This window comes from Centroberyx gerrardi, chromosome 17 (genome assembly GCF_048128805.1).
Source record: "Centroberyx gerrardi isolate f3 chromosome 17, fCenGer3.hap1.cur.20231027, whole genome shotgun sequence".
Classification (NCBI taxonomy): domain Eukaryota; kingdom Metazoa; phylum Chordata; class Actinopteri; order Beryciformes; family Berycidae; genus Centroberyx; species Centroberyx gerrardi.
The window spans coordinates 11,352,365-11,374,300 of record NC_136013.1 but is presented as its reverse complement, the minus strand read 5'-3'; the positions used below and the strand labels follow the sequence as shown (position 1 = coordinate 11,374,300).

The window sequence follows — 21,936 nt, the reverse complement described above, 5'->3', positions numbered from 1 at the left end:
TTTTTATTAAATAGTGGATATTAAATCCCAAAACACTATATGTCCATTTTGGAAAAAAGTGCTAGCTGAAAATCATCAGTCAGTATTTAATTAAATTCATAACTATTTTGTAAGCAAGTAAGTATTTTAATGACTAATAAATCTAACTAGTGTGCTTGACTTTAAGAAATAATTTTGTAAGAGTAAATATCTTTTTATTAAATAGTGGATATTTAATTTAGTATTGACACTTTTTCAGATAAAACTTCACCACTAAATGTTTTTGTTGTTGGTTTAATTTGACCCCACATGCCTCCTGCTCTATCGGTCTCTCTAGCACGGGGTAAGAGGCAGAGGTTGTACGATTGGAGGGAGTTCAGTGTTGAAGTCACCGAGGACAGGGCCTGGAGTGTGATGTCAGGCAGAGCCTTCTTCATTGTGTATTCTCATTGGGTGACCCGGAGTCATCATCAAAATTCACCAGGGCCTGACGTGACTCAGTCGCTCTGCAGATAAGAGCCCGCCAGCCACATTGAAGATGTATTAACGTCAGAGGAGAAAAAATATATATCTTGCCATTTTAGATTGCAGACGGCTTTTTACTTTCTTCCTCTTTCCTCCATCCCTCCTTCTTTCCTGCTCCATAGAAAAGTAATTAATCTGCAACAGAGACACGGACTGGCGGCTTTGCCTTGTGGATGTGGCGAAACAGGCCTGATTTTTAATAAACCAAGAAGTTAATAAGGAGCAGGCCATTTAAAATTCCATTATCAGTGCGAAGTGTGTGTTTTCATGAGGAGCATAGCCATCACCTTTGGTCTGGCCTCCCAAAGGCAAATGGCCAAAACTGCTGAGGGCTTAGGAATTATAAACTACTGTCTGAGTGAGAGAGTGAGCCAATCACTATGTATAATGTCAAGCTGTGTGTAAAGTGGGTGTTCGGCTTTTTGATAAAGGGCAGAAAGGACATCAGGCATTCAAAATACTGGAACTAGCTAGAACTGGCTCTGAAAAGATGTTAGCAAATCATATATATATCGATCGATATCTATTGGGTTTGAGAGTGCTGTGAATCAGCACATTGTATGGTATGGCAAGACAGTGATCAAACTTAGAATTTATTCAATCAATTTGACTTCAGTAAATCAAGTGGACAAGTCAAATGAAAAATGTAAATGTGAATACAACAATATTACGGTAAAAAAACACAAGAATGCAGTTGTGTTGGTCTGTGAGATGTGTTATGGCTGAGCCCTCGCAGTGTGTGTTCAGTGCAGTATGTAATGTAACAGAGTTTACTGCTCTCCCTCCCAGGGAGCGTGGTGTGCCAGGGTCAGTCTGTCAGTGTGTCTCTGTGTCTCCAACAGACCCTGCCTACTGTTGGCCGTTCCGCCCCTCTGCCTCCACAGACGTCCAACACCCACACATATATGGGGAACACACACATACACACACACACACGCACACCACCACCAGCCAACTGCCCGTGACATGAACACTATCCCAGGCTCACTGGGCGCCACTTAAAGGCTCCCACTTTGAAACAGACACTCCACTTGGCAGCGGCGCCAAACAAAAGACAGTGTGTGTGCGTGTGTGTGTGTGTGTGTGAGTGTGTGTCTGTGCATGTGTGTGCTGAAATGTTCAAACATAGGCATTACTCCGCATTCTTCTAACGCCTGTGTGTCTCGTGTAAGGAAGTGTGTGTCCCTCGTGTTTATCACATAAGAAAGCTTCGCTGTTCACGTCAGTCTAAATTCTGATGTCTATTTTTGAAGCCAGAGACCACTTCGCCCTGGGATATGACCTTTCCGCCCACCGCCCTCTGCCAACTGTGCGTGTTTGCGTGAGTGAGTGTGTGTGTGTGTGTGTAAAGGTAAGGAGGCACAACACGATGACACAGTTAAATGTAGCATGCCCCAGCATTCATGGCAGATTATCAGGCCTGGTTTTGGAACCAACTTCTTCCGGCAAATGCAAAAACAAGGACGCTTTGCCCCTTGGGTTAATGTAATAATAGGAACAGTATGACTGCAAAGCCATATTAGGACTCGCCACAGGACCGCTCGTATGGTAATGTTAGAATCAGTTGTAGTGCGAGGGTGTTAGACAGGTGAGTAATGTAAGCCTATGCCTAGCACATTCTGTTGTTGTATTTTAGTTGCACTTGAGGCATGCTGCTGAATTGACGTGCTATTTTGTCTGCGAGTGGCGAGTGCCACTGTGTGTAATTATTCAAAAATATACTGTATACTTACATATATCATTTAAAGCCAAATAATACTGACACACATATTTATTTTACATTCAAAGTTATTTAATTCAAAAACATCAGAACTAAGTACATTTTGTGAAAATACAAATAGTTAATATTTGAATTTAGGGCACTTCTTTCCAAAATATATTTTTCAGCAGTCTTAAGATAGCAAACATATTAAACAATGCTCTAATTTCACTTAACAGTATTATTATAACATTATTTAACAGTGTGTGCCATGTCTTCCAGTGGTAGATATCTCATTTTGGAACAAAGGTTGCAAATTCAAGACTTAAGTTTCAAGACTTAAGACTTGTTGAGAAAAGAGCTGTGTGTGACTGAGTGCAGGCTCCCGCCCAGACTTACTCTTGATGGGCATGATGAGTTGGGGGATGAGAGGCAGGATCTTGGTGCCTCCGTGGTCCAACATGTCATGGACTCCCTGGCGGGCGAAGAACTCATAGGGGTGAACTGTCTCACATAGCCCGTCAAAGAACATAGGCAGGTAGTGGTAATAGTCCAGTTTGTCAATCTCCACCTGAGGAGAAGAATTTACATTTGCATTTTAGGCATTAGCTGATTCTTTTATCCCAAGTGACTTACAAAGAGTGAAGTGGTAGAGTTTCTGTCCTTTGCTCAAGGACATATATGGCTGTTGATGGAGACATTAGCGGATGCAGGGATCCAACTGTTGGCCTTCTGGTTACGGAGCAGTCTCTCTACCCGCTAAGCCACCCTCCTAACTCATATTCACACCTGCCCTGTGCGTACAAGCACAAAGAAATACAAACAGACACACACATAGTGATAGATATAGCAGAGGAAAATTCCACATGTTCTCTAGAGAATCAGTTATTGCCACAAAGCTCCCTTCATTCCTTGCCCTTTCTCTTGTTTGTCCTTGGATTTGCACAATATCTAGGGCTAAAGCTTTCCTTGGAGCCGTTTATAACTCCTACAGTAAACACACACATACATGCACACACACATAAACACACGCGCGCGCGCGCACACGCAATAGTGGGGGACAGCTGTTCAGGAGATCATGACACAGCGACATGTGGCATCCTGTGGGCTGACACATTAACACCTGTTTACACCATTTACAGGACAGTCGCTCTCTCTCTTTCACACACACACACACACACACACACACACACACACCATCAGGTCCTAGATAAAGACATTCATCCAGCTACAGGCCACAGGCAGGCTTTGATGTTGTTTGGTTGTGTGCATGGGTACCATGTAACACATTACAGTGAAGTCTTTCATGTGTGTGAGGCCTTCAGAGAAAAGACATGCAGGCACAGTGGGCTGGAAAGAACAGCTGACTCCAAAGAGGCTGTCCTTGATCCCAGTGTATGCTTGTGTGTGTGAGAAGTGCGTGTGTGTGTCTGTTTGCATGTGTACTGTATGTGAGAGAAAGAGCATGCATGTCTTTGTGAAGCAGAACATGTTAGAAAATGTTAGATGTAGCCATGACTCATGAGTGGATGTGTGTATCTAGTTAGTGAGTGTGTGTTTATAACGGGTGGTTGTGAGCTGCAGCAGTGTGTCCCGATGGTGCTATTGTGGGGCAAAGGGCTAGGGGTTGAAGGGGCGATCCTGTTTTTCATGTAATGAAAGGTAATCCCTTTGGTGCAGAGGCAAACAGCCCCCAGCAGCCATCCGAGAGGACAGCTGAGCCCATGCAGAGACACCCTCTCGTCCACACACACACACACACGCATACAAAAACACACACACACACACACAAGCACCCTGCTGGGTCACGCTGGTCTGTGCTGAAATGTCACCAAGACAGCGACGCTCGCTGCTTTCAAGTCCCCAGCCCTCGCCCAGCCGCCGGTCAGAGCCTAGACTTCAAAGCGGGGCAGACCCCCCTCCTGCTAACCCCTCCTGACACCCCCAACCCCCATCCCCCCCAACCCCCACCCCTGGGTAAACACAGAGACTGAGAAAGAGAGAAAAAGATGGAGAGATGGCAAGACGGAGACAGAGAGAGAGAGCTCACACACTGTTAGCGCAGAGAGACAAGGCTGATTGCTTTGAGGCAATTTGCCGGCCAACCTTGACCTTTCCCTGCGCTTGGTCAAGATCATCATTGTGAGTCAGGCGGGCTGGAGACGAGAACAAAAGCAAACATGAGCCACGAGAGAGAAGGGGAGGAGAGGGAACGGAGGGGAGGAGAGGGTGAGGAGAGACGAGGAGAAGAGAAGAGAAGAGAAGAGAAGAGAAGAGAAGAGAAGAGAGATGACACTACTGAGCAGCATGGCTTGCTAGCCTGTGGCAGCCAGTGACACACAGGGACACGTCACGCCGCAAGCTGCTTTCTGGATTTGGCCACAGAAACAATATATACAATACAATGAATCCCACAGCAAGTTAGAAACAGAGATGTCTTTTTCTTTTGACGTTAGCTTTTGACCCGTTTGGAGAAACATGTAAACCCGAGCTGCGAAAATCTATGTATATAAAGAAAACGTACAACTTGCAAATAAGGCTTACTAATAATAAGACACAGTCTTAGCTGGCACTGTGGGTAGGTTATCAATTCTCAGATTTAGACGCAGTACTATGCTCAGGATCTCACCTGGCCTGTTGTGCTGAGGTGTCGGGGGAATAATTACTTGAGAGTATTAGTCTAGGGTTGTTGTGCGGATAGTTCTGAACTCTGTAATACACTTAATCAAAATCACATAAACAAGCATTTAGGGACTGGCTGAAGATTCCAGTTAGCACTGAATGAGTGGGACAATCAACAAACACATGCACACACGCGCGTGCACACACACACACACACACACACGCACCTACACAGACAAGTACACACACACACACACACACACATTCCCAGAGAATCTTAATCAGCGGCTGCGCTGAGCGGTAACTCTTGCATCCGTTATCGATTGTCCGCCCAGGTTTGTTTGTCTTTGGGTGCCTGTGGGAATCCCCCTGGAACCCTAGGAGTCAATGAGAGTGGAGCACAGAAAGACTATCGGCCAAGTAGCAATTAGCCCTGGGACGCAGACACAGACCTGCATGTCTCCTTTGGTCAGCACTGCAGCAGCAGACACACAGCAACAGCAGCAGCAGCAGAGCTAGGCTAGGAGCGAGGCTGAGGAGAGGCTCTGCTCATTAAACAACAGAGTCAGAGACCCTGACAGGTACAGGAGACCAGGGGAAACGAAAACAGCAGGTTGCCACTTTAAATACACAATGGCTGTGTGTGAGTGTGTGTGTGTGTGTGTGTGTGTGTGTGAGTGTGAGTGTGTGTATGCTCAGATGTGCTAAGTTATTGGGCTAGTTTGCCAGGGTGTGTATGAGTCATTAATGTTAGCCAAGCTATGGGCAAAAAAAAAAAAGAGGCTGTACAGCAAGAAAAGGAAGAATACTGTGCGAGAAAAAAAGAAAGAATGTATGTGTGTGTGTGTGTGTGTGTGTGTGTGTGCATGTGTGTGTATTGTGAGGGGTCCTGTTTCATTCTGTTCCTGAGGTAATTGTTGTGGACTACACCATTATTTTTTTCTCTTAGCCAGAGAAGGAGGAAGAGGAGGAGGAGGAAAACAGAGGCCAAGGAAAGAGGAGGATGAAGCGAGACACATCGGTGTATTCATCAGACAGTGGTACTGACAAAATCCTTGAAATGGTACGGAGTATGCAATCCTGAAACAGAAAGCATGGTTTGACAGCTGTTTGACAAAGATAGTACTTTAACTATTGACCTCTTATGCTATGAATGATTTGTTCTGGCTACACATGGAGCAACTCTGCATTAACATCAGTGTATGAATCTGTATTTAGAGCTAGCTGATGAGCTGCTGTCAGTCACTTAAGCTATGAGAAGAGAAGACAGTCGGTTCCATTCACACTGTGAGAGTCACGCGAAGATCCGCTAATCCTACTGAACACGTACTGTAGCAAGCCAAGCAGGAATGCAGGATTTCGTATACGCTAGCTTCATATGCACTTAGGATGGCATGTATCTGAAAAACACTGACAGGGACTCACACTGAGGACAGAGGTGTGTGTTGAAAGGTCTATATCGTATGGGAATACAGAAGGCAGGCATGAACCAGCATGCACTTAAAATAACAATCCACACCACAGCAGAGTTCACATCATTCTACGATCTTGACTGATGCAACCAGGCAAGTCGTTGCTCTGGGAAGCCATCTCGATTTCTAAACTAAAAATGTGTGGTTAGCATAGTCTAGATTTGTCCAAATAAAGATGTGTGCCAGATTATGAATCATGATCATTGTATTTACATGTTTCTAGCTGTGGGGGAAATGTTCCAGCTGTTGGGGCCACGGCAGCTTAATGACGGTAAAGGAAGCTCTCCATGAAGCAATACCTTCAGCAGAGGCTCCATTCACAGTGAACAGGAGACTGACTTTGTGGATAGTGACACAATACCCTGCGAAATACTGGTATATTCTCTGATATGAAGTTTTAGCATCATCATGAAGGTCATTTGAGTGTAAAAGCTGTTAACAAAGTCCATAAAGTCAGCCTTTTAAATTCTATTTTGAGCAGCTCCACGAATTGCCATTTTCGTCAGGCGCTTACAGGTGTTTTTTATTCGCCTTTGCCCGTTTGATATTTGGGTGACCCCCTGTGAACTTGACTGCACCTAAGTGGGAGGAGAGGTGCAGTAGGGGGTCTGTCATCAAGCGGCACAATGCAATTTTGGTGTCAAGAATTACAGGGATTTGAGCTTGTATCACCTGCCCACACAGGCCACGTCAAAGGTGCACGCCGAGGGTTGTGCGCATAAACAGGTCCTACCAACCCTTTTTGTGGACGATATGTTTGCCAATTTGTCTTTGATAGAAATCCCTCAAGCAGGAAAAAATAAGATACAACATTTTTTCTTTCTAACTATATACACGTGGCTGTGGTGTGAATGATTGTCGCCCAACATAGAACTGCCAATATGTGCCATGCCGCATGGAGTACAACACTGAAGGGAATTTCTCACAACACAACTAGGCCATTATGGTGAGAAAACCTCCTTTGTAGGTCTTTAAAATAATTGATGTACACAACAAGTGGGTCAAATATTTAAACTAGAAAGCCAGCGGGCCTTCTCATTTCAATTCAATAAACCTCTGTAGGCCTAGCTAGAGCATAAGGAAAATAGTGCAAAATCAATGCATGATACCTGTGTAATATGATCTCACATTATCACCTGGATATTTTGGCAATGTAACTTGACCTTTTACATATTAAATAAGCAATTTACAATTTCTCACCTGATACAACAACCCCTATCCCCCCAAGACCTTCCACACTGGGGATTGTGGAGTGGGCTGCATCCTTTTTAGATGTCAGGGACTGGCTAGCTCTGGTAGCCAAACTGTCCCTGCGTTTGGCTCTTTGCCTAATATCACTGAACCGTCTCTTACATTGGGCAATGGTTATCCAAATGTGCTATCTCCTCCCAAGCTAATTTAACATCATGTGCCCCCACACAGTCACTTTTCTCTTGGGAGAAGCAGTTGTGGCAGAACCGCTCCGGACTGTTCTCTTCCATCACAAAATTGTCAGAGCTCCGTGGCGGAAAGCACTCTGCTTTTAAAGGGATGGAAAAAAGTTTTGATTTGAAAAGGTGACATTATTGAAGCCAGGCCCACCACATCTACTGATAATGTATTCCTCCTAATCCAACCCTGTTTCCAACTGCGCCGCAGGTGCGCCTCTCACCTCTGGCCACAAAATTACCAAAAATAAGTCGCCACGCCCTGTACGCTCACACCGTGCGCCCTTGACTGCGTTTTGCTGTGCACCGTTGATTCACGAAAAATAGAGCCCTAAGAATCATCTCACAGATAGAATATTTTGACTTTCTTAGAGGTCACAATAAGATGAGTGAGACTGTGGAATAGGGAAAAAAAATAAGTGAGAGAAAGAGGGGTGAGTCACTCTCACTATCTCCCCTGACAGCTGTTTTCATCTAACAAGCATGTAAGTATGCTCAATTCACAGCACTGGTAGTAGAGTGCATGGTGTCAATTGAAATGATACCAAACACATGCTGGATGAAACAATTTTGAGGCTTCAAAGATAGTTCAAAATCAGGACACAGAGAGTTATGAATTTTATGTGAACCTTCCTCGCACATACACTCACATACAGACACATAAACACACACTGAGATGAAAAGAATGGGTTTTCTTTTTTGATGCAGACAGGCAGCCCAGCAGTCCCAAATGGCGTGTTGAGGATTAAAGGCAGGATGGTGTTATTATAGTAACAAACATTAGCCAGAGTAATTGAAAGAGTGACCCCTTTAGACAGTGTTCCTGTTACTGTCCCTGCTGAGATGCTTCTACTGTTAACGCTGTTAGGAAAGATGAAGAAAAACACATAGATGTTCCAGCTAGAAACTGTACATGGCAGAGCTTCACAATACAGTAGAAGAATAAGGCTACAGAATAAATGTTGTAGGATGCAAAAAAAAGGCAACAATTCACCCCAACATTTAGCAACAACTTTTGGAGAGACCTGGCTTTGCTGCAGATTTATTTTTATGCAGACGTGCGTTCTATTTGTCCAAACTGTCATCATCAAAATCATTATCAAAATTGTGTTTCCCCAATTTCCTTGTTTGCAAAAGAGAAAGGGAACAAATAATACATTCTGTTTGTTTTTGTGCTCCCACTGAGAACCCATTAAAATATTTTTTCTATAAACAAGAGAGCTAATAAAAAACCTATTAATTTTCCACAAGCATCACAAACTTGCCAATAGATTGTTGGTAATATTTGGCTGTGTGTGTCTGCTGTTTTGTTTCTATTTTTCAAGTAGCTCATGCAGTTTTGTTGCAGACAAGATAAACAGTTGCCTCTGTGTTAAACACAGCACAATACACGCAAAGTGACAAAACACCAGTGGAGCCTTAAGCAGACCTGTATGGCTTCAGTGACAGACATGCACACTAACGGTTTCCTGTAAAGCCCTGTCCGCAAGTCTCCATAACAGAGAGGGAAACAGGGCAAGAAGAAGAGAAGAAAACCGGGGAGGATGGATGAATGAATAGTAAAAGGGAAACGGGTGGACAGGGAGTGATGGAAGGCTGAGTAGAGAGATGAAAGAGGAACAGAGGGATGGAGGGATGTAATGTTGGAGGTAGTGGAGACTGCCTCGAACCTGCTCCAGTTTTAAAGGTGAAGCAGCTAAATAAAGCTTAGATTAGGACTCTGCTCAGTGTGTGTGTGTGTGTGTGTGTGTGTGTGTGTGTATGCTCTGGCACGGGACCCCCCGCCACTGAGACGGAAATAGGCCAGAACAGTGGAGAGAGACAGGAAAAGAAAGGGAGGAGAGGAGCAGGAGGTAACGAACGTGACAGGAGTTGGAGAAAAAAACAGACGCAGACAATCAGTTTAATACCTGGAGCTTTCTCTTATCTCGGTGTATGCATGCCTGCGCACGTGTAGGCCTGTATGCAGTTAGTATTCACAGTTGCTGTGACAATGTGGGACAGATAGGCCATTTAAATGACCTAGCTGTCCTAAAGTCACAGCTAGCCAGCCAGTGGTGTGATTGCGGCTGTGTCTTGTCTATTCAGTAGCCTCTGCTTCTAGCTTCCAGTGATTACAGCTCAGCAGCCGAGCTTGACAACAGACAGGCAGAGTGTAATCAAGTCAGAGAGAGGAGCGTAATCAGCATTTCCCCTCCAATCAGCCCCAAAATCACTGTCTCTAATCTGCAGCCAGCCATTGATGGGTTTGATTGATAGGATGGATTTGTTATCTGGCTGTGGGGGTCCGCAGGGAGCAGAACAACAAGCAAGAGCCAGAGACACAGTCAGCTTATCAGCTATCGCTACATTTGTTTCCGCTCCCCTCGTTGAGCGAGCTGGGCTTTTCCTCACAGGCTACGACTGCAGCTCCCCTCTCATTTATCATACAGAAGAATTAAATGTGGACACTTCAAAGTACTTCCACACACAAGGGTCCCCGGGGGCATGTGTTTTCTCCCTGTTTAAAATGGAAAGGGCCAATCCATCACTGGTTGTTTGTGACGGAACCAGCAACCACAGTGAGTATTTGTGTGTGTGTGTGTGTGCATGCATTTGTTACTTGCATGTGTGTGTGCGTGTGTGTGTGATTCGTACATGTTAGATACACAGACAAGATAAGGGGACAGAATAATGCTTTTTCAGCAAGCAAATACCATGACTGTAGCATAGCTGCCTGCACGGTTTTGATAAATCTGGCTTTTCTGCCTCATACTGTACTGAAAAATCCTCACAAATGTTCAAACAAATATGCTCATTTTCAATGAGTGTGTGATGAATGAGCTCCATTGATTTTGTGCATGGAGCCAAAACAATAGGGACCAAGACAAATGCTTGGTCTGTTTAAGATAACAAGGCTGCTGCACCAGGCGGTGTGACATTCTCGGATGGTTTGGAGAAAGAGTGACAGAAGTCAAGGGGGAAAAAAAAAAGATAAACGTTCACTGTATCTTTTATGTTTTAATGTTATTTATGTATCATTAAAAATGCCACTTTCATCTACTTTTTTATGTAAAAAAAAAAAAAATACAGATTCTGTACAGTCCCACTGTGCATTTGTGGCGATGACATATAGACCTAATTAACCAGCAGTTTATTTGAATGTGATCCCTAGTTGATCAGCTGCCTTAATATCTTTTATGGAGAATACTGTAACATTAGGCTCTATCGAATTAACTAGCAAGCGTATAGCATATATAGCATTCTCCCATTGTGTGACGTCATGTGAATATTATTTGCATTCAAGAAGAAGATTATGGGAGTTGTTTTAAGTGTCTCACCCTGGCTGACCTGACCCGTATTTGCCATTGGAGATCACAGTACCACGGTGACAGTTCCATGGATAAAAATATATATATATAAAAACGAAACACATGAGGAAGCATTTCAGCATTTTAAATTCAGCAAGTGAACCTGACAGTGAGCTTGTGTGCTGAGGTGTGCTGAGCCAGTTACGCCCACCCTGAGCTAGGGAGAAGCAGGGAGAATCAGCAGCATCAGTAGCAGTAGGTGGTGAGCTTTAAGGCCAAGCAGCAGCAGCAGCAGCAGCAGCAGCAGCAGCAGCAGCAGCAGAGGCACAGGCAGAGTGTCTGTCAAGCCTCTGTCCAGCTCCTAATGGGATGTTCTTGTTGTTGCCAGCAGATCACTCTCATCCTGTGTTCTGGACTACAGATCAAAGAGCGCCTGGACTCCACAGAGCTAGCAAGGACTGGATGGATGGAGGAGAGGGAGAGAGAGAGAGAGTGGAGTAGGAAGGGTGAGCAATGGGTAAGGACGGACGGAAAGAAAGAAAGAAAGAAAGAAAGAAAGAAAGAAAGAAAAGAGACAAAGAAAGAAAGAAATTGGCTTGCACTGTGTCCCTCTGTTCACCCTCACAGGAAGATTACAGCCTATTATTCTATTTGCTGCTTCTATTTAGGTGAGGGAAAAGGAGGTGAAGAGAGGAGAGCACAAAAAGGAAGATAAAAGCCAACTAAAAGTCAATGGGGACTGTGAGAGTTGGATGTGGTGCTTCCTCTAAGCCTAATTTAGGGCCGCTGGAAGGAGGATATATGTCTGTGAGCAGCAGCACAATAGCAGACGGTGCTGTGGACGGTGCAAGATGGTGTCACTCTGAACATGTTTGTCCATGCAGCCATGACAGTTCGTGCTTTGTGAAAGCACAGACAAGAGGCATTACTCCAAAATGTCTAGGTTACATATTCAGTCGATGGATAGTGAAGCGGTGAGCTGACTGCACAGACACCTTAGCATCCTAGACTGGCCTTGCTAGTAGTCAGTGAACAAGCGGTGCAACATTGGTCCTCTCTGGGTCAGTAGCGGTGTCGGGGACGAAGCTCTTTGTCAGGTGATGTGGAACCAACCATTTGAATTATGACTGGCAGGCTAGCTGTGCAGGTGATGGTCTAAAGGTGAGAAAATGGATCGGTGTGATGAATAGCAAGAGCCAAAAAGCAAGGTGAGTAGAGGCCTGCATTAGCGCATGCACACAGTCACAAACACACACAAACATCAGCATGCATATGGCCTGTACACACACACACAGAGCTCCATCCTCCACCTGCAGGGAGAAAGATGTCTTTCCCCGCCGATGATGATAGTCATCTTCACTCCCATGGTTCACCGCTTCCACTTGAGGCCTTTGTCAAAAGGACTGAATCCAAGGAAGAGGATTGTTTCAGAGAGCTGACTAATGTACTTTGCACACAGGGCCCTATGAGCGGGATGAAAGGTAGCTTTTGAAATGTCACAGAAAATGCAGTGGTGTGTGGTGTGTCAATGCACACACACACACACACACACACACACACACACACACACACACACACACACACACATACACACACACCGGAACTGCTACTACTACTGCTGAAAGATTAATGTTTCAATATAGCCTAACCATGATCTTTTGATAATCAGATGAATAATTGAATGCAAGGCAATGGATTATTTCATTGTGGGGATTTTGATCACACAGCTCCAGTGGAAGCCAACTGAATTCTTTTCCAGTCATCCATAGCTAACCGTAAGGAAAAAAAAAAGAAAACGCTTGGGTTACTTGAGGTGATGGGAACAGCTACTGCATGTCACTTTCAAGGTGAACATGAAAGTAAGACTGACTTTCCCTGTGATACAAAACAACTACCTACAAGTTTTCTTCTGAAGTTTTTGGAAAATATTTTTTTTTCTACTCAACTCAGAAAGAATGTCTTCCGTGACACAAACAGACACAAACACACAGATATACATTTATATCTGTAGAAATTATTTAATGGGCCCATTCTCTATTGAATAAACTCCGGAGTCTGATTCCCACCACCTTGGAGAGTGAGGAGTTACAACAGAACAGGTGGGGGTGCGTTACAGCAGGTGGTGGGTGGCATTACAATGGATGGGAGTGAATATACAGAGGTACATCTACTGTACCTGAGAGGACAAAGGTCTTTTTTCCATTTAGTGCTGAATGCCTGGGTATAAGAGGAATAGCTTGTGCCCAGAGAAGGCATACAGGGATTATGCTTGTTCATGCTTGTGTGCGTGCCGGAACGTGCACACACGCAACACACACACACACCCACAAATCTACTTCCCGTTTGGAGGAAGGGGCGAGCGAGGGGAGCAGAAACAGTGCAGTGAAGCAGATGTAATTACAAAAGGCAATACAAGCGGCGTCTCCAAGTCTCTCTGACCCACATGGAGGAAATAAGTCAGAGCTTATCAGGGTGCCACAGAACGGGGAAATCTGGCGGCAGAGGTGGCAAGTGCGCCCTGCTCTTTTCAGATGTGACACGTTGAGAAGATGATGGTGGTGGTGGTCGGGCGGTAACTGGAGAGGATAGCAAATGAGGAAATAGTCCCTCCTTCATTCCTGGTAGCAGGCAATCTCTGGTTTGTCCCAAGCAGAGAGATTTGAGGCAGATAAACAGCGCTAGTCCAGTTGTCATTTCATACACAGACAGGGAGCTTAGTTAGATGATATGGGGCGGGAATGAGAGGTGGAGGGGTGGCTGACAAGATATGAAGAGAGGCGGGATGGTTGGTTGTCAGACGGCAAGTACATAAGTACATAGTGAATTGAATGTTGCTCATGGGAACTATTAATCATACTGCAAAAGATGCCTATAAACTGTTGTACCATCAAAGAGCATGCGATGGACATGCTTTGTACAGCAATACGCCTGCATGTCGTAAAATCCACATTATTCTGTCACGCTGGCATGTGAAAGAAGTATGCTATTAGGGCTGAAATGATTCCTCGAGTAACTCGATTACTAAAAATCATCGATGCAAATTCTTTGCATCGAAGCTTCGTTTAATCCATATAACTATATACACACTCAGTGTTTCGCACGGATGATTATTACTGTTGCACAACGCGCTGGAGAAAGAGAGAGAAAATAGCAAGGGGCGAAGAGAAGAGACAGGCCAGAGAAAACGACAGAAAGTGTCCAAAGTTTCGGATCCAGTGTTGCCAACTTGGCGACTTTGTCGCTAGACTTAGCGACTTTTCAGACCCCCCTGGCGACTTTATTTCTCAAAAGCGACTAGCGACAAATCTGCCGACTTTTTCTGACCATGGGAAGCAATGTTAATGTGTTGAATCCCAAAGCATTTGGCAATAAATTGGTTCGGCTGATGCTGGTTTTCTCTACTTGCTTGTCTAATCCAGAGAGGTCTGACGGTCACAGCGCTTCCCACACACAGCGTAGCTCCCTCCCTCCGCTGAGAGCAGGGACTGTAGGATATGGTCCACTTGTAATTGCTACCGGCGTACGCCGAAACTGGCTGGGTGGGCGGAGTCAGCACTTAATATTAAAACGGGATGAGATGAAGGCTAGTAAAGAATGCACGTTAATTATGGCTATATGTAATGGCTAGTTAAGAACGTAAATCAATATGGTGGCTAGTTATGATGTCCCTAAGTTAGCTAAGTTTTGCTCAAGAAAATAACCACAGAAAATAAAATGCTGCAGTCAATTTGTGAAAGCCTGAGCTTCATTCATGTTATTATTATGATAGTCACACACACACACACACACACACACACACACACACACACACACACACACACACACACACCCCACACACACACCTACTCCCCTCACAGTGATGCATAAAATACCCCAGAAAGCAAAATATCAGGTGGTGTAAGTAGCAATTGGAGCCTAAAATGCACCAGTCCAATACAGCAGGTATATTCAGTTTAGTTTGATTGCAGTGAGTAGGGTCAGCAGGTGTAGGGCAACCCTTCAACATAGTAAATAAATGTACATTAGCCAGTCTTATGAACTTGTATGATATTTAGGCCTAGTAATAAATATCAATAATAATTATTATTTCACCTCGTTTTCAGTAAATCACAGTGTCGTATGGACAGCTTCGTGCGGACAGCTTTTCTCTTTTGTATATTTACTATTGCTCTTTAATAAAGCAAAAGTATTTCTTATCCGATTACTCGATTAATCGATGGAATAATCGGTAGAATACTCGATTACTAAAATAATCGATAGCTGCAGCCCTATATGCTATATCAAGAGTCAATATACAGTAATGTTAAGCCTATATTAAATTTAAAAAAACAGGGCTTAGTTTGTAATATAGGATCTGTTACACACATTTGACCCAGTAACCTATTATTCAATCTGCTTTACCCAAGAAAATTCAAGTTACAATAGCCTAACCTATTCTGAGCTGAATGTTTACTAGTGGAAAGTAAATAAAGCTAAATGCAAAGCTGCTGTGACAGAGGTGATGACTACAGCAAATTCTACCACTGTTTATGTTCACATGGCATGTGAGTAAGAAAGCAGTATTGCTGTTGTTGTTTTTCGCTGCTGCTGCTTCTGCTGCTGTTGTTTTTGTTGCTGCTGTTGCTGCTGCTGCTGTTCTCGCTGTAGTTTTTGCTGCTGTTGTTGCTGCTATTGTTGTTTTGTTGCTGTTGTCGGTGTGTGCAAGATGTGGGGAGATATTGTATTATGGGAAATATTGTGGGGGGGTTTGACAGGTATTGTCAGTTGACTAAGTGAGCAGCTAGGAGATGAAGATGGGTTTGTTCGTGACAGGTTTATTGCAAAACCTGCAGGTGCAAACTGCTTGGTCCCTGTCCCGCCTGCTGCTACAAATGCACAAACACACGCGCACACGCACGCACGCACGCACGCACATACACACACACACACACACACACACACACACACACACTAGACTATACTGACTCTGATGTTTTCCATAGACAACTGCTGGGAGAGAAAAAGAGCTGTTCTACTCCAGGATGAAAAGGAGAGAAAACAGCATGAGAGAAAAGAATAAAGCCAAGTGCAATGTGTGGTGTTTGCACCAGTGCTTTCTTTGACGGATCGTACATTCGCTCCCCCACCTCTCTCTCTCTCTCTCTCTCTCTCTCACTTTCTCACTCTCTTTTCTTATCTCTTCTTCTGCAGCAGTCCAATAGAAAGAGAGAGAGAGAGAGAAAGAGAGAGAGGGAGAGATGGTATGGAGAAAAGGAGGCATGTCGGGTCCCTCCTCACAGCAGCAGCCTGCCTTAAGTGGATGGATGCCCTTCAGGGACAAACTAGCTGATGAGTGCCAGAAAGTGGATTTCCTCTAAAAGTTAGTGCCACTTCTGAGGCTGTTTTGAGTTGAGTTGTTACACCATGCCAAAAAGGAACAAGATAGAAGATGATAGTACTGCTGTTGTCATCATCAAGGCGGGGTTGGTAAACATTAGCATATTACACAGAAGAGCTAGGCTATAAAGCAAAAAACTGCAATCACCAGCTGGAAGACAGCAGAACAGCACTCATTACACTTCTCAGAATAAGCTACATGAGATGAACAATCTTCTAATGCAGGCAATAACTAGGACCAAATGAGGATAAAATAAGTAAGGGAATGGTATTCTTACAGTGCAATTGACCTCCAGGATGCAGCAGTATTAGTTCTCAGGGAGACAGAGCATGGGGATGGGAGGGGTACGGGGGGTAGAGGGGGGTTACAGGTTCACCAGAGGTAATCACCAATAGGGCTTTGGAGAAATTGGAAAGATGAAGAAGGGGGGAAAAGTCAGTTAATCAGAAAGAATGAGGATACATGGAGGAGCCTTTGAATGAAATATGACTTATATTATTTCTTTCTGCTCTCCAGACAGGGCCGTCTGTCATGGCCAGGAAGGGGCCAGAGAAAGTGGGCTAAGTGGCCGGGCCATTTCTTGTGCCTTTCCAAGTGGCTGAATAGATATTAGGATTTTACAGGCTATTACACATGATAATTGGAGAGCATATTGAATTTCGGGCAATTTTCTCACACCGACTCCCTCGTTCTCGCTCTCCCTTTTCTATAAATAAACATTTTACAGTATGTAAAGTATCGGTCATATATGGGATATGATTTAAAGGTTGTTTATGACACACCATCAGTATTCCTGGCACTCTCGCAAATTCAATAACAGTGCTCTACTAATTGCATGGCTTAAACCCAGCTTTAGCCCTTTAGATATTCATCTAAGCCAATTAAGTCAGAGGCGGGTTGGGGATGGGGCATAATCCCTGCTTGAATGTTAGAGTGCACATTCAAGTGCAATGTCATAAGAGCACTCATTCCATTCTAAAATAGTAGCTTGGATTGTCCACAATTCATTGTACTTATTTGTTTTCTCCAGAAATATGTGCCCACCAAAAGGGCAAAAGTAAGACTACAAGAGGAGAAACTGTTGGGAACTAATATCAGAGAGTGAATGAATAGTTATGGCTAAAGACAAAGGGACACCAAGGGACTGTCAGGCTAGGCTGCTCACAAATTAGTGTGTGTAATGTTTACTTTATTTTCACTCAGCAGTACCACAACAAGAAAAATGCTACCACTGCTAAAGAAAAGCAGAAAAAAACACTATAATCTAGCTCAATTTTCTCCAAAAGAGAAACTAGTACCAAATGTTTAGAATTATCAAAAATAAGGTAGCCCTCTCTAAATAAGGGCGGATTTTATGGTGAAGCCTGCACTACAGCTAAAACTGGAATCAAAACAGGGACGAATGTGGAGCCATTACTAAAATTAGCCTCAGTGACCACTGCATCAAACAAATTATAGAGGAAACACTGACACTACCACATAAGTGGCCGAACAGTGGGGGGGGTTTTTCCACAGAAAAAGAATTTTGCATGCCCTTGTCTAAATTGTAGCTGTTAACCAACATTAACAGTAGCTTTACAAGTAAGCCTCTATTTGGAGTCCCACTTACAGAGCACAGTCACAGTTATTGTTCTTCTGGACTTCCATTTAATTGCAACAGCAAGCACTCGCCCTCTGACAGATGTACAAAGACTGTATTATTTTGGAGTTCAGTAGAGAGACTTGAGTTGTAAGAGGCCTAAATCTAACTCTGACAAATAAGAGTATTTGAGTAGTGTCACCATGCGCTCCATTCTGCACACTGGCTCGGCTTAGCCGTGATAAAGAGCGGAGAGAGGAGAGAGATTATGAAATGCTGATGGAGTACCCTCAGCACTGCCATTCATCAACATAATTAACCATAATCAGCACCATCCGCAGAGAGAGAGAGGTGGATGATGGAGGAAAAAAAAAGACTGACGGAGTAAAAAGGTAGGGAAGGTGGCAGAGCTGCAAAAAATGAACATATACGCATGCACACTCACTCAAACATTATCTGGTGCGTGGCTTTTCTATTATTCCCTTTCTCTAGGCTGCTGCATTTGTACTGTGTGTGTCAGCACTACGTCATCCTACATGTGCAATACAAATATTTCTTAAACAAAGTGGGGCCTAAAAGGGGTTTCAATCCTGTTTCAGATTAGTCTACATATAGAAATGGTGCTATTATGTTTTAATGATTTGGGTTCAGGGCTGAGAAGTTTAAGAAGCCTTGCTGTAGACTAAAGCTTACTTGCTGATGGTCCACTAGTTCTACACTATGCAAACATACTGAAGGCTTGTCAAGTCTGGCCTCCATCAAGTGTCTGTATCTCATCTTGGCTAATTTTGTCATGCTGTTCATCGGGGTCAGCAGACACGCTGACAGATACTCTGAAATACCCAGCCAGCTCACTCCACGTCTCCAGCCAAGTTCCCATTACACATGCTGATCTGTTCATCTTCATTCATTATTAACAGCCAAATGCAGCCATGGCCATGTAGGCCACTTTATGGGAGTTTAAAATTTAAATACTTCAAAATTCCTGGGTAATTTGGACTGTGACGTCTGACCTGACAGCAGAAAGGTGCCTCGCGGCATCTCAGCAAGATTTAGGCCTAATATCTGAGTGCTGGCACTTAGGCTTTTCTCAGTGACTCAGACTTTCACCACGTCTGTAAAAATAGTCAGATATTACCAGCCAACAATTTTGTTAATGTCAATGTTAATTCAGGGCAATATAGTTATAAGAAGAGAAAAGCTAAGTAATTCCATATTGGACTGGTGGTTCTTACATAAATAGAATCACTGACAACTGTAAATGAAAGTGCTCAAACACTTTGTATGTATTTAAATATGTATGATTTGATAAAGAAATCATGAATAAGATAGATCCCCTGTGCAGTGTAGGCAGAAGGCGCTAATATCTATATTCTAACACTTTCTAAAGATTGATCAGAATCCTGAACTTCAATTACTTTTAATTGTCTTGCTCAAAGGTCTTGAACCCACTTTCACCATGGCCCTTTTCAACGATGTCTGTCTATGCATGGAGCAGTTTGAGCTTTCTGTTACACAAGCTAGTTTGCCAGGAGCCATTCCCCTATGACCCTGACCTTTTCAGGAACTAATAGAATTACAGCACACAGAATGCCAATTAAATAAACATATAAGTGGAAAACAAAACGGGCAGAGAGAGCACAAGAACATAATTGCCATAAAACCCCTTGAGGTAAACACATGTTCCCGCAGTAGGCAGCCTCAAAGAGACGGAGGATGAGGAGGAAAGGGAGGAGCAGTGTGTGAGTGTGTGTGTGTGTGTGCGCATGTGTTTGTGTGTGTGTGCACTGAGGTACAGAAAACCAAGCCAAGGAGGAGGGAGTCAAACAGGCGAGGCAGGCTAGGCAGTGAACGTGTTGTTAATTTAGCCCTGTTTTAATTAGCCCTTCTGCCAGAGCGCAGCAAAGCAGAGGAGGCTAGCGGGCAGCCCCGAAGATCTGGGCAGACTGGCAGGCTGAACGAGGCCACCAGATTGGCATGCCTAACTACTGCCTGTCTCCGACCGGCAGCTGGGCACCCACACAGCCCACCGCTGTTCTAACCGCCCAAAGGTAAAATCTTAATTCTTCAACTGGGCTGATAACAACAGCACGCACACACACAGCGCACTCACTTGTGCTACTTTATTAACTTCTATTCTCTGTTCTTTTTTGTTTTTTAATTCCTCCTGGTGCCTTCAGCCCAGCTTTAATTAAATCATGCTCTGTTCTTTTTTCTCTCTGCTTAACAATGCAAAGACAAAATTTGACAGTTGCTTATGATAATGCTCCTGACTCTGACTCTCTAAGGGACAATCTCTGTTTACCGAGTTCACACTCGAGCTGCGTTGGAGGCCGTGTGGGTGTCTGCTCTGTGTGTATGAGGGCAGGTTGATATTTAAAGTGTTTGACTATTTTATGAGTTTCAGTCTTATAAAAAAAAGGAAAAGAATGGAGACAATCCCCTCTGAGCAGCAAACAGTGCGTGCCCTGACGGAATGAGCAAATATGAGTCTAACTGCTTTAGTTTTCTGAGAGGATTTATGACATGGCGTCTTATTATCTGCAGGTCGGATTACTGCAATACGCTCCCCTCAGAAATAAAGAGGTTCCACGCCACATAAAGCCCAAAGTGTTTCCAGAGCTGAGGCACACTCCCTTGCACTTGCAGCACAGACTTTAAGGATGGCTACGCTGTTCCACGCTGATGATGATGAGTTAGTCACCCTAAGCCTGATAGACCCACTCCAGCTTTTCTTGTTTGTCTTAGCACCTGATGCAACAGGACAATCAAAAGGTCAAGAGGAAGCAGGCATTTTCGCTCCTAGTGACACCAACCTGATGAGCCCTCCACTTGAAATGGCTCATAATTGGTTGGTGAGCACCCCAGTAAAGTGGCAAAGCTCTCCACTGGAGAAAGATTAAGCTACCTGGAGATGGAGATAGGGTTGGGCCTGGGGAAGGGTGAGGGGAGGGTCTCCTACTTGACTTTGAAAAGAGAGAGAGGAGACAGAGTGGGGAGAGAGAGGAGAGCTGCAGGCGAGGTAGGCTGATTAACATACTGTGCAGTAGAGAGAGCCCCTATCTACCAGTCAGAGTCTGTCTGGGGAAATATGCAGCAGCCGCCACAGTTAATGGGAGCCAGCATGTTTATTGTCCTGTTAATTAGCAGGGATGTGGTTAAGGCTGTAAAGATAGGTAGTCTGTGAATTCAGGGAGGATGCAGGAACAACTCAACAAAGAGCTGTAACAGTACACAAGCTTCTCTACTCAAACAATGATGACAAACACTGTTGGCCAACCCTAGAAGCGCTCTCCAGTGAGCAGTTAGACATTTCCTCTCTACCGTGTATGAGTGATTCCAAGTTTTCAGTTACATTTCCTCAAGCCTTAAGATAGGTAACTCACTTCTCTGCCTGTTGAGTTGTTTGATCTGCTGGCTTTGATCATACAGAATGTAGAGTTGGGCAATCCGATTTTACTGCATATCACAGTGTGAGAAAATGTCCATGGTATGCTTTTCTATACTATTTTCCTTCTTCTCTGTTACATGCCTATTTCACTTCAACTTCAGCTCCCTTAATTTCATCACAGAAATGAAACAGCACTGCTTCTTGTGCATTTGGAAGATGTAAATGCATCTCTGGTCAAAGCAGACATACACCCACTCAGTATCTTCGAAAGTTTTAATATGAAACGCAGACCCTAAATTATAGACAACCACTTCACTTAGGCCTAGTTTTAAGCCTTCTTTTAGGCACAGAGAGAGAGAGAGAGAGAGAGAAGGAAATCAACCGCCAGTAACCGCCTTTCAGTATCATATCTGATCACTAGAGGAGAGAAGGGTTCCGCGGCTAAGCCTGTGGGCTAGAGAACCCCTACAGTCATTTCCATAATTCATATTTCAGCCAGCTTCCAGTCATGTTGGACACCAAAATAGAAATAATGGATTTCTTGGTCTCTCTTCTTCTCTCATCACCTCCGGTAC

At 44.0% G+C, this 21,936-nt stretch overlaps 1 protein-coding gene across 1 annotated transcript in view; it reads right to left on the bottom strand.

The window, feature by feature from the left end:
• pacrg (PARK2 co-regulated) overlaps positions 1–21,936 on the bottom strand; it is a 122,205-nt gene that overhangs the window by 57,408 nt on the left and 42,861 nt on the right. Inside the window, exon 3 of the mRNA XM_078289670.1 lies at positions 2,603–2,774. Within this exon, the coding sequence (XP_078145796.1) occupies positions 2,603–2,774 (172 nt within the window). The remainder of the gene's footprint in view (positions 1–2,602; positions 2,775–21,936) is intronic.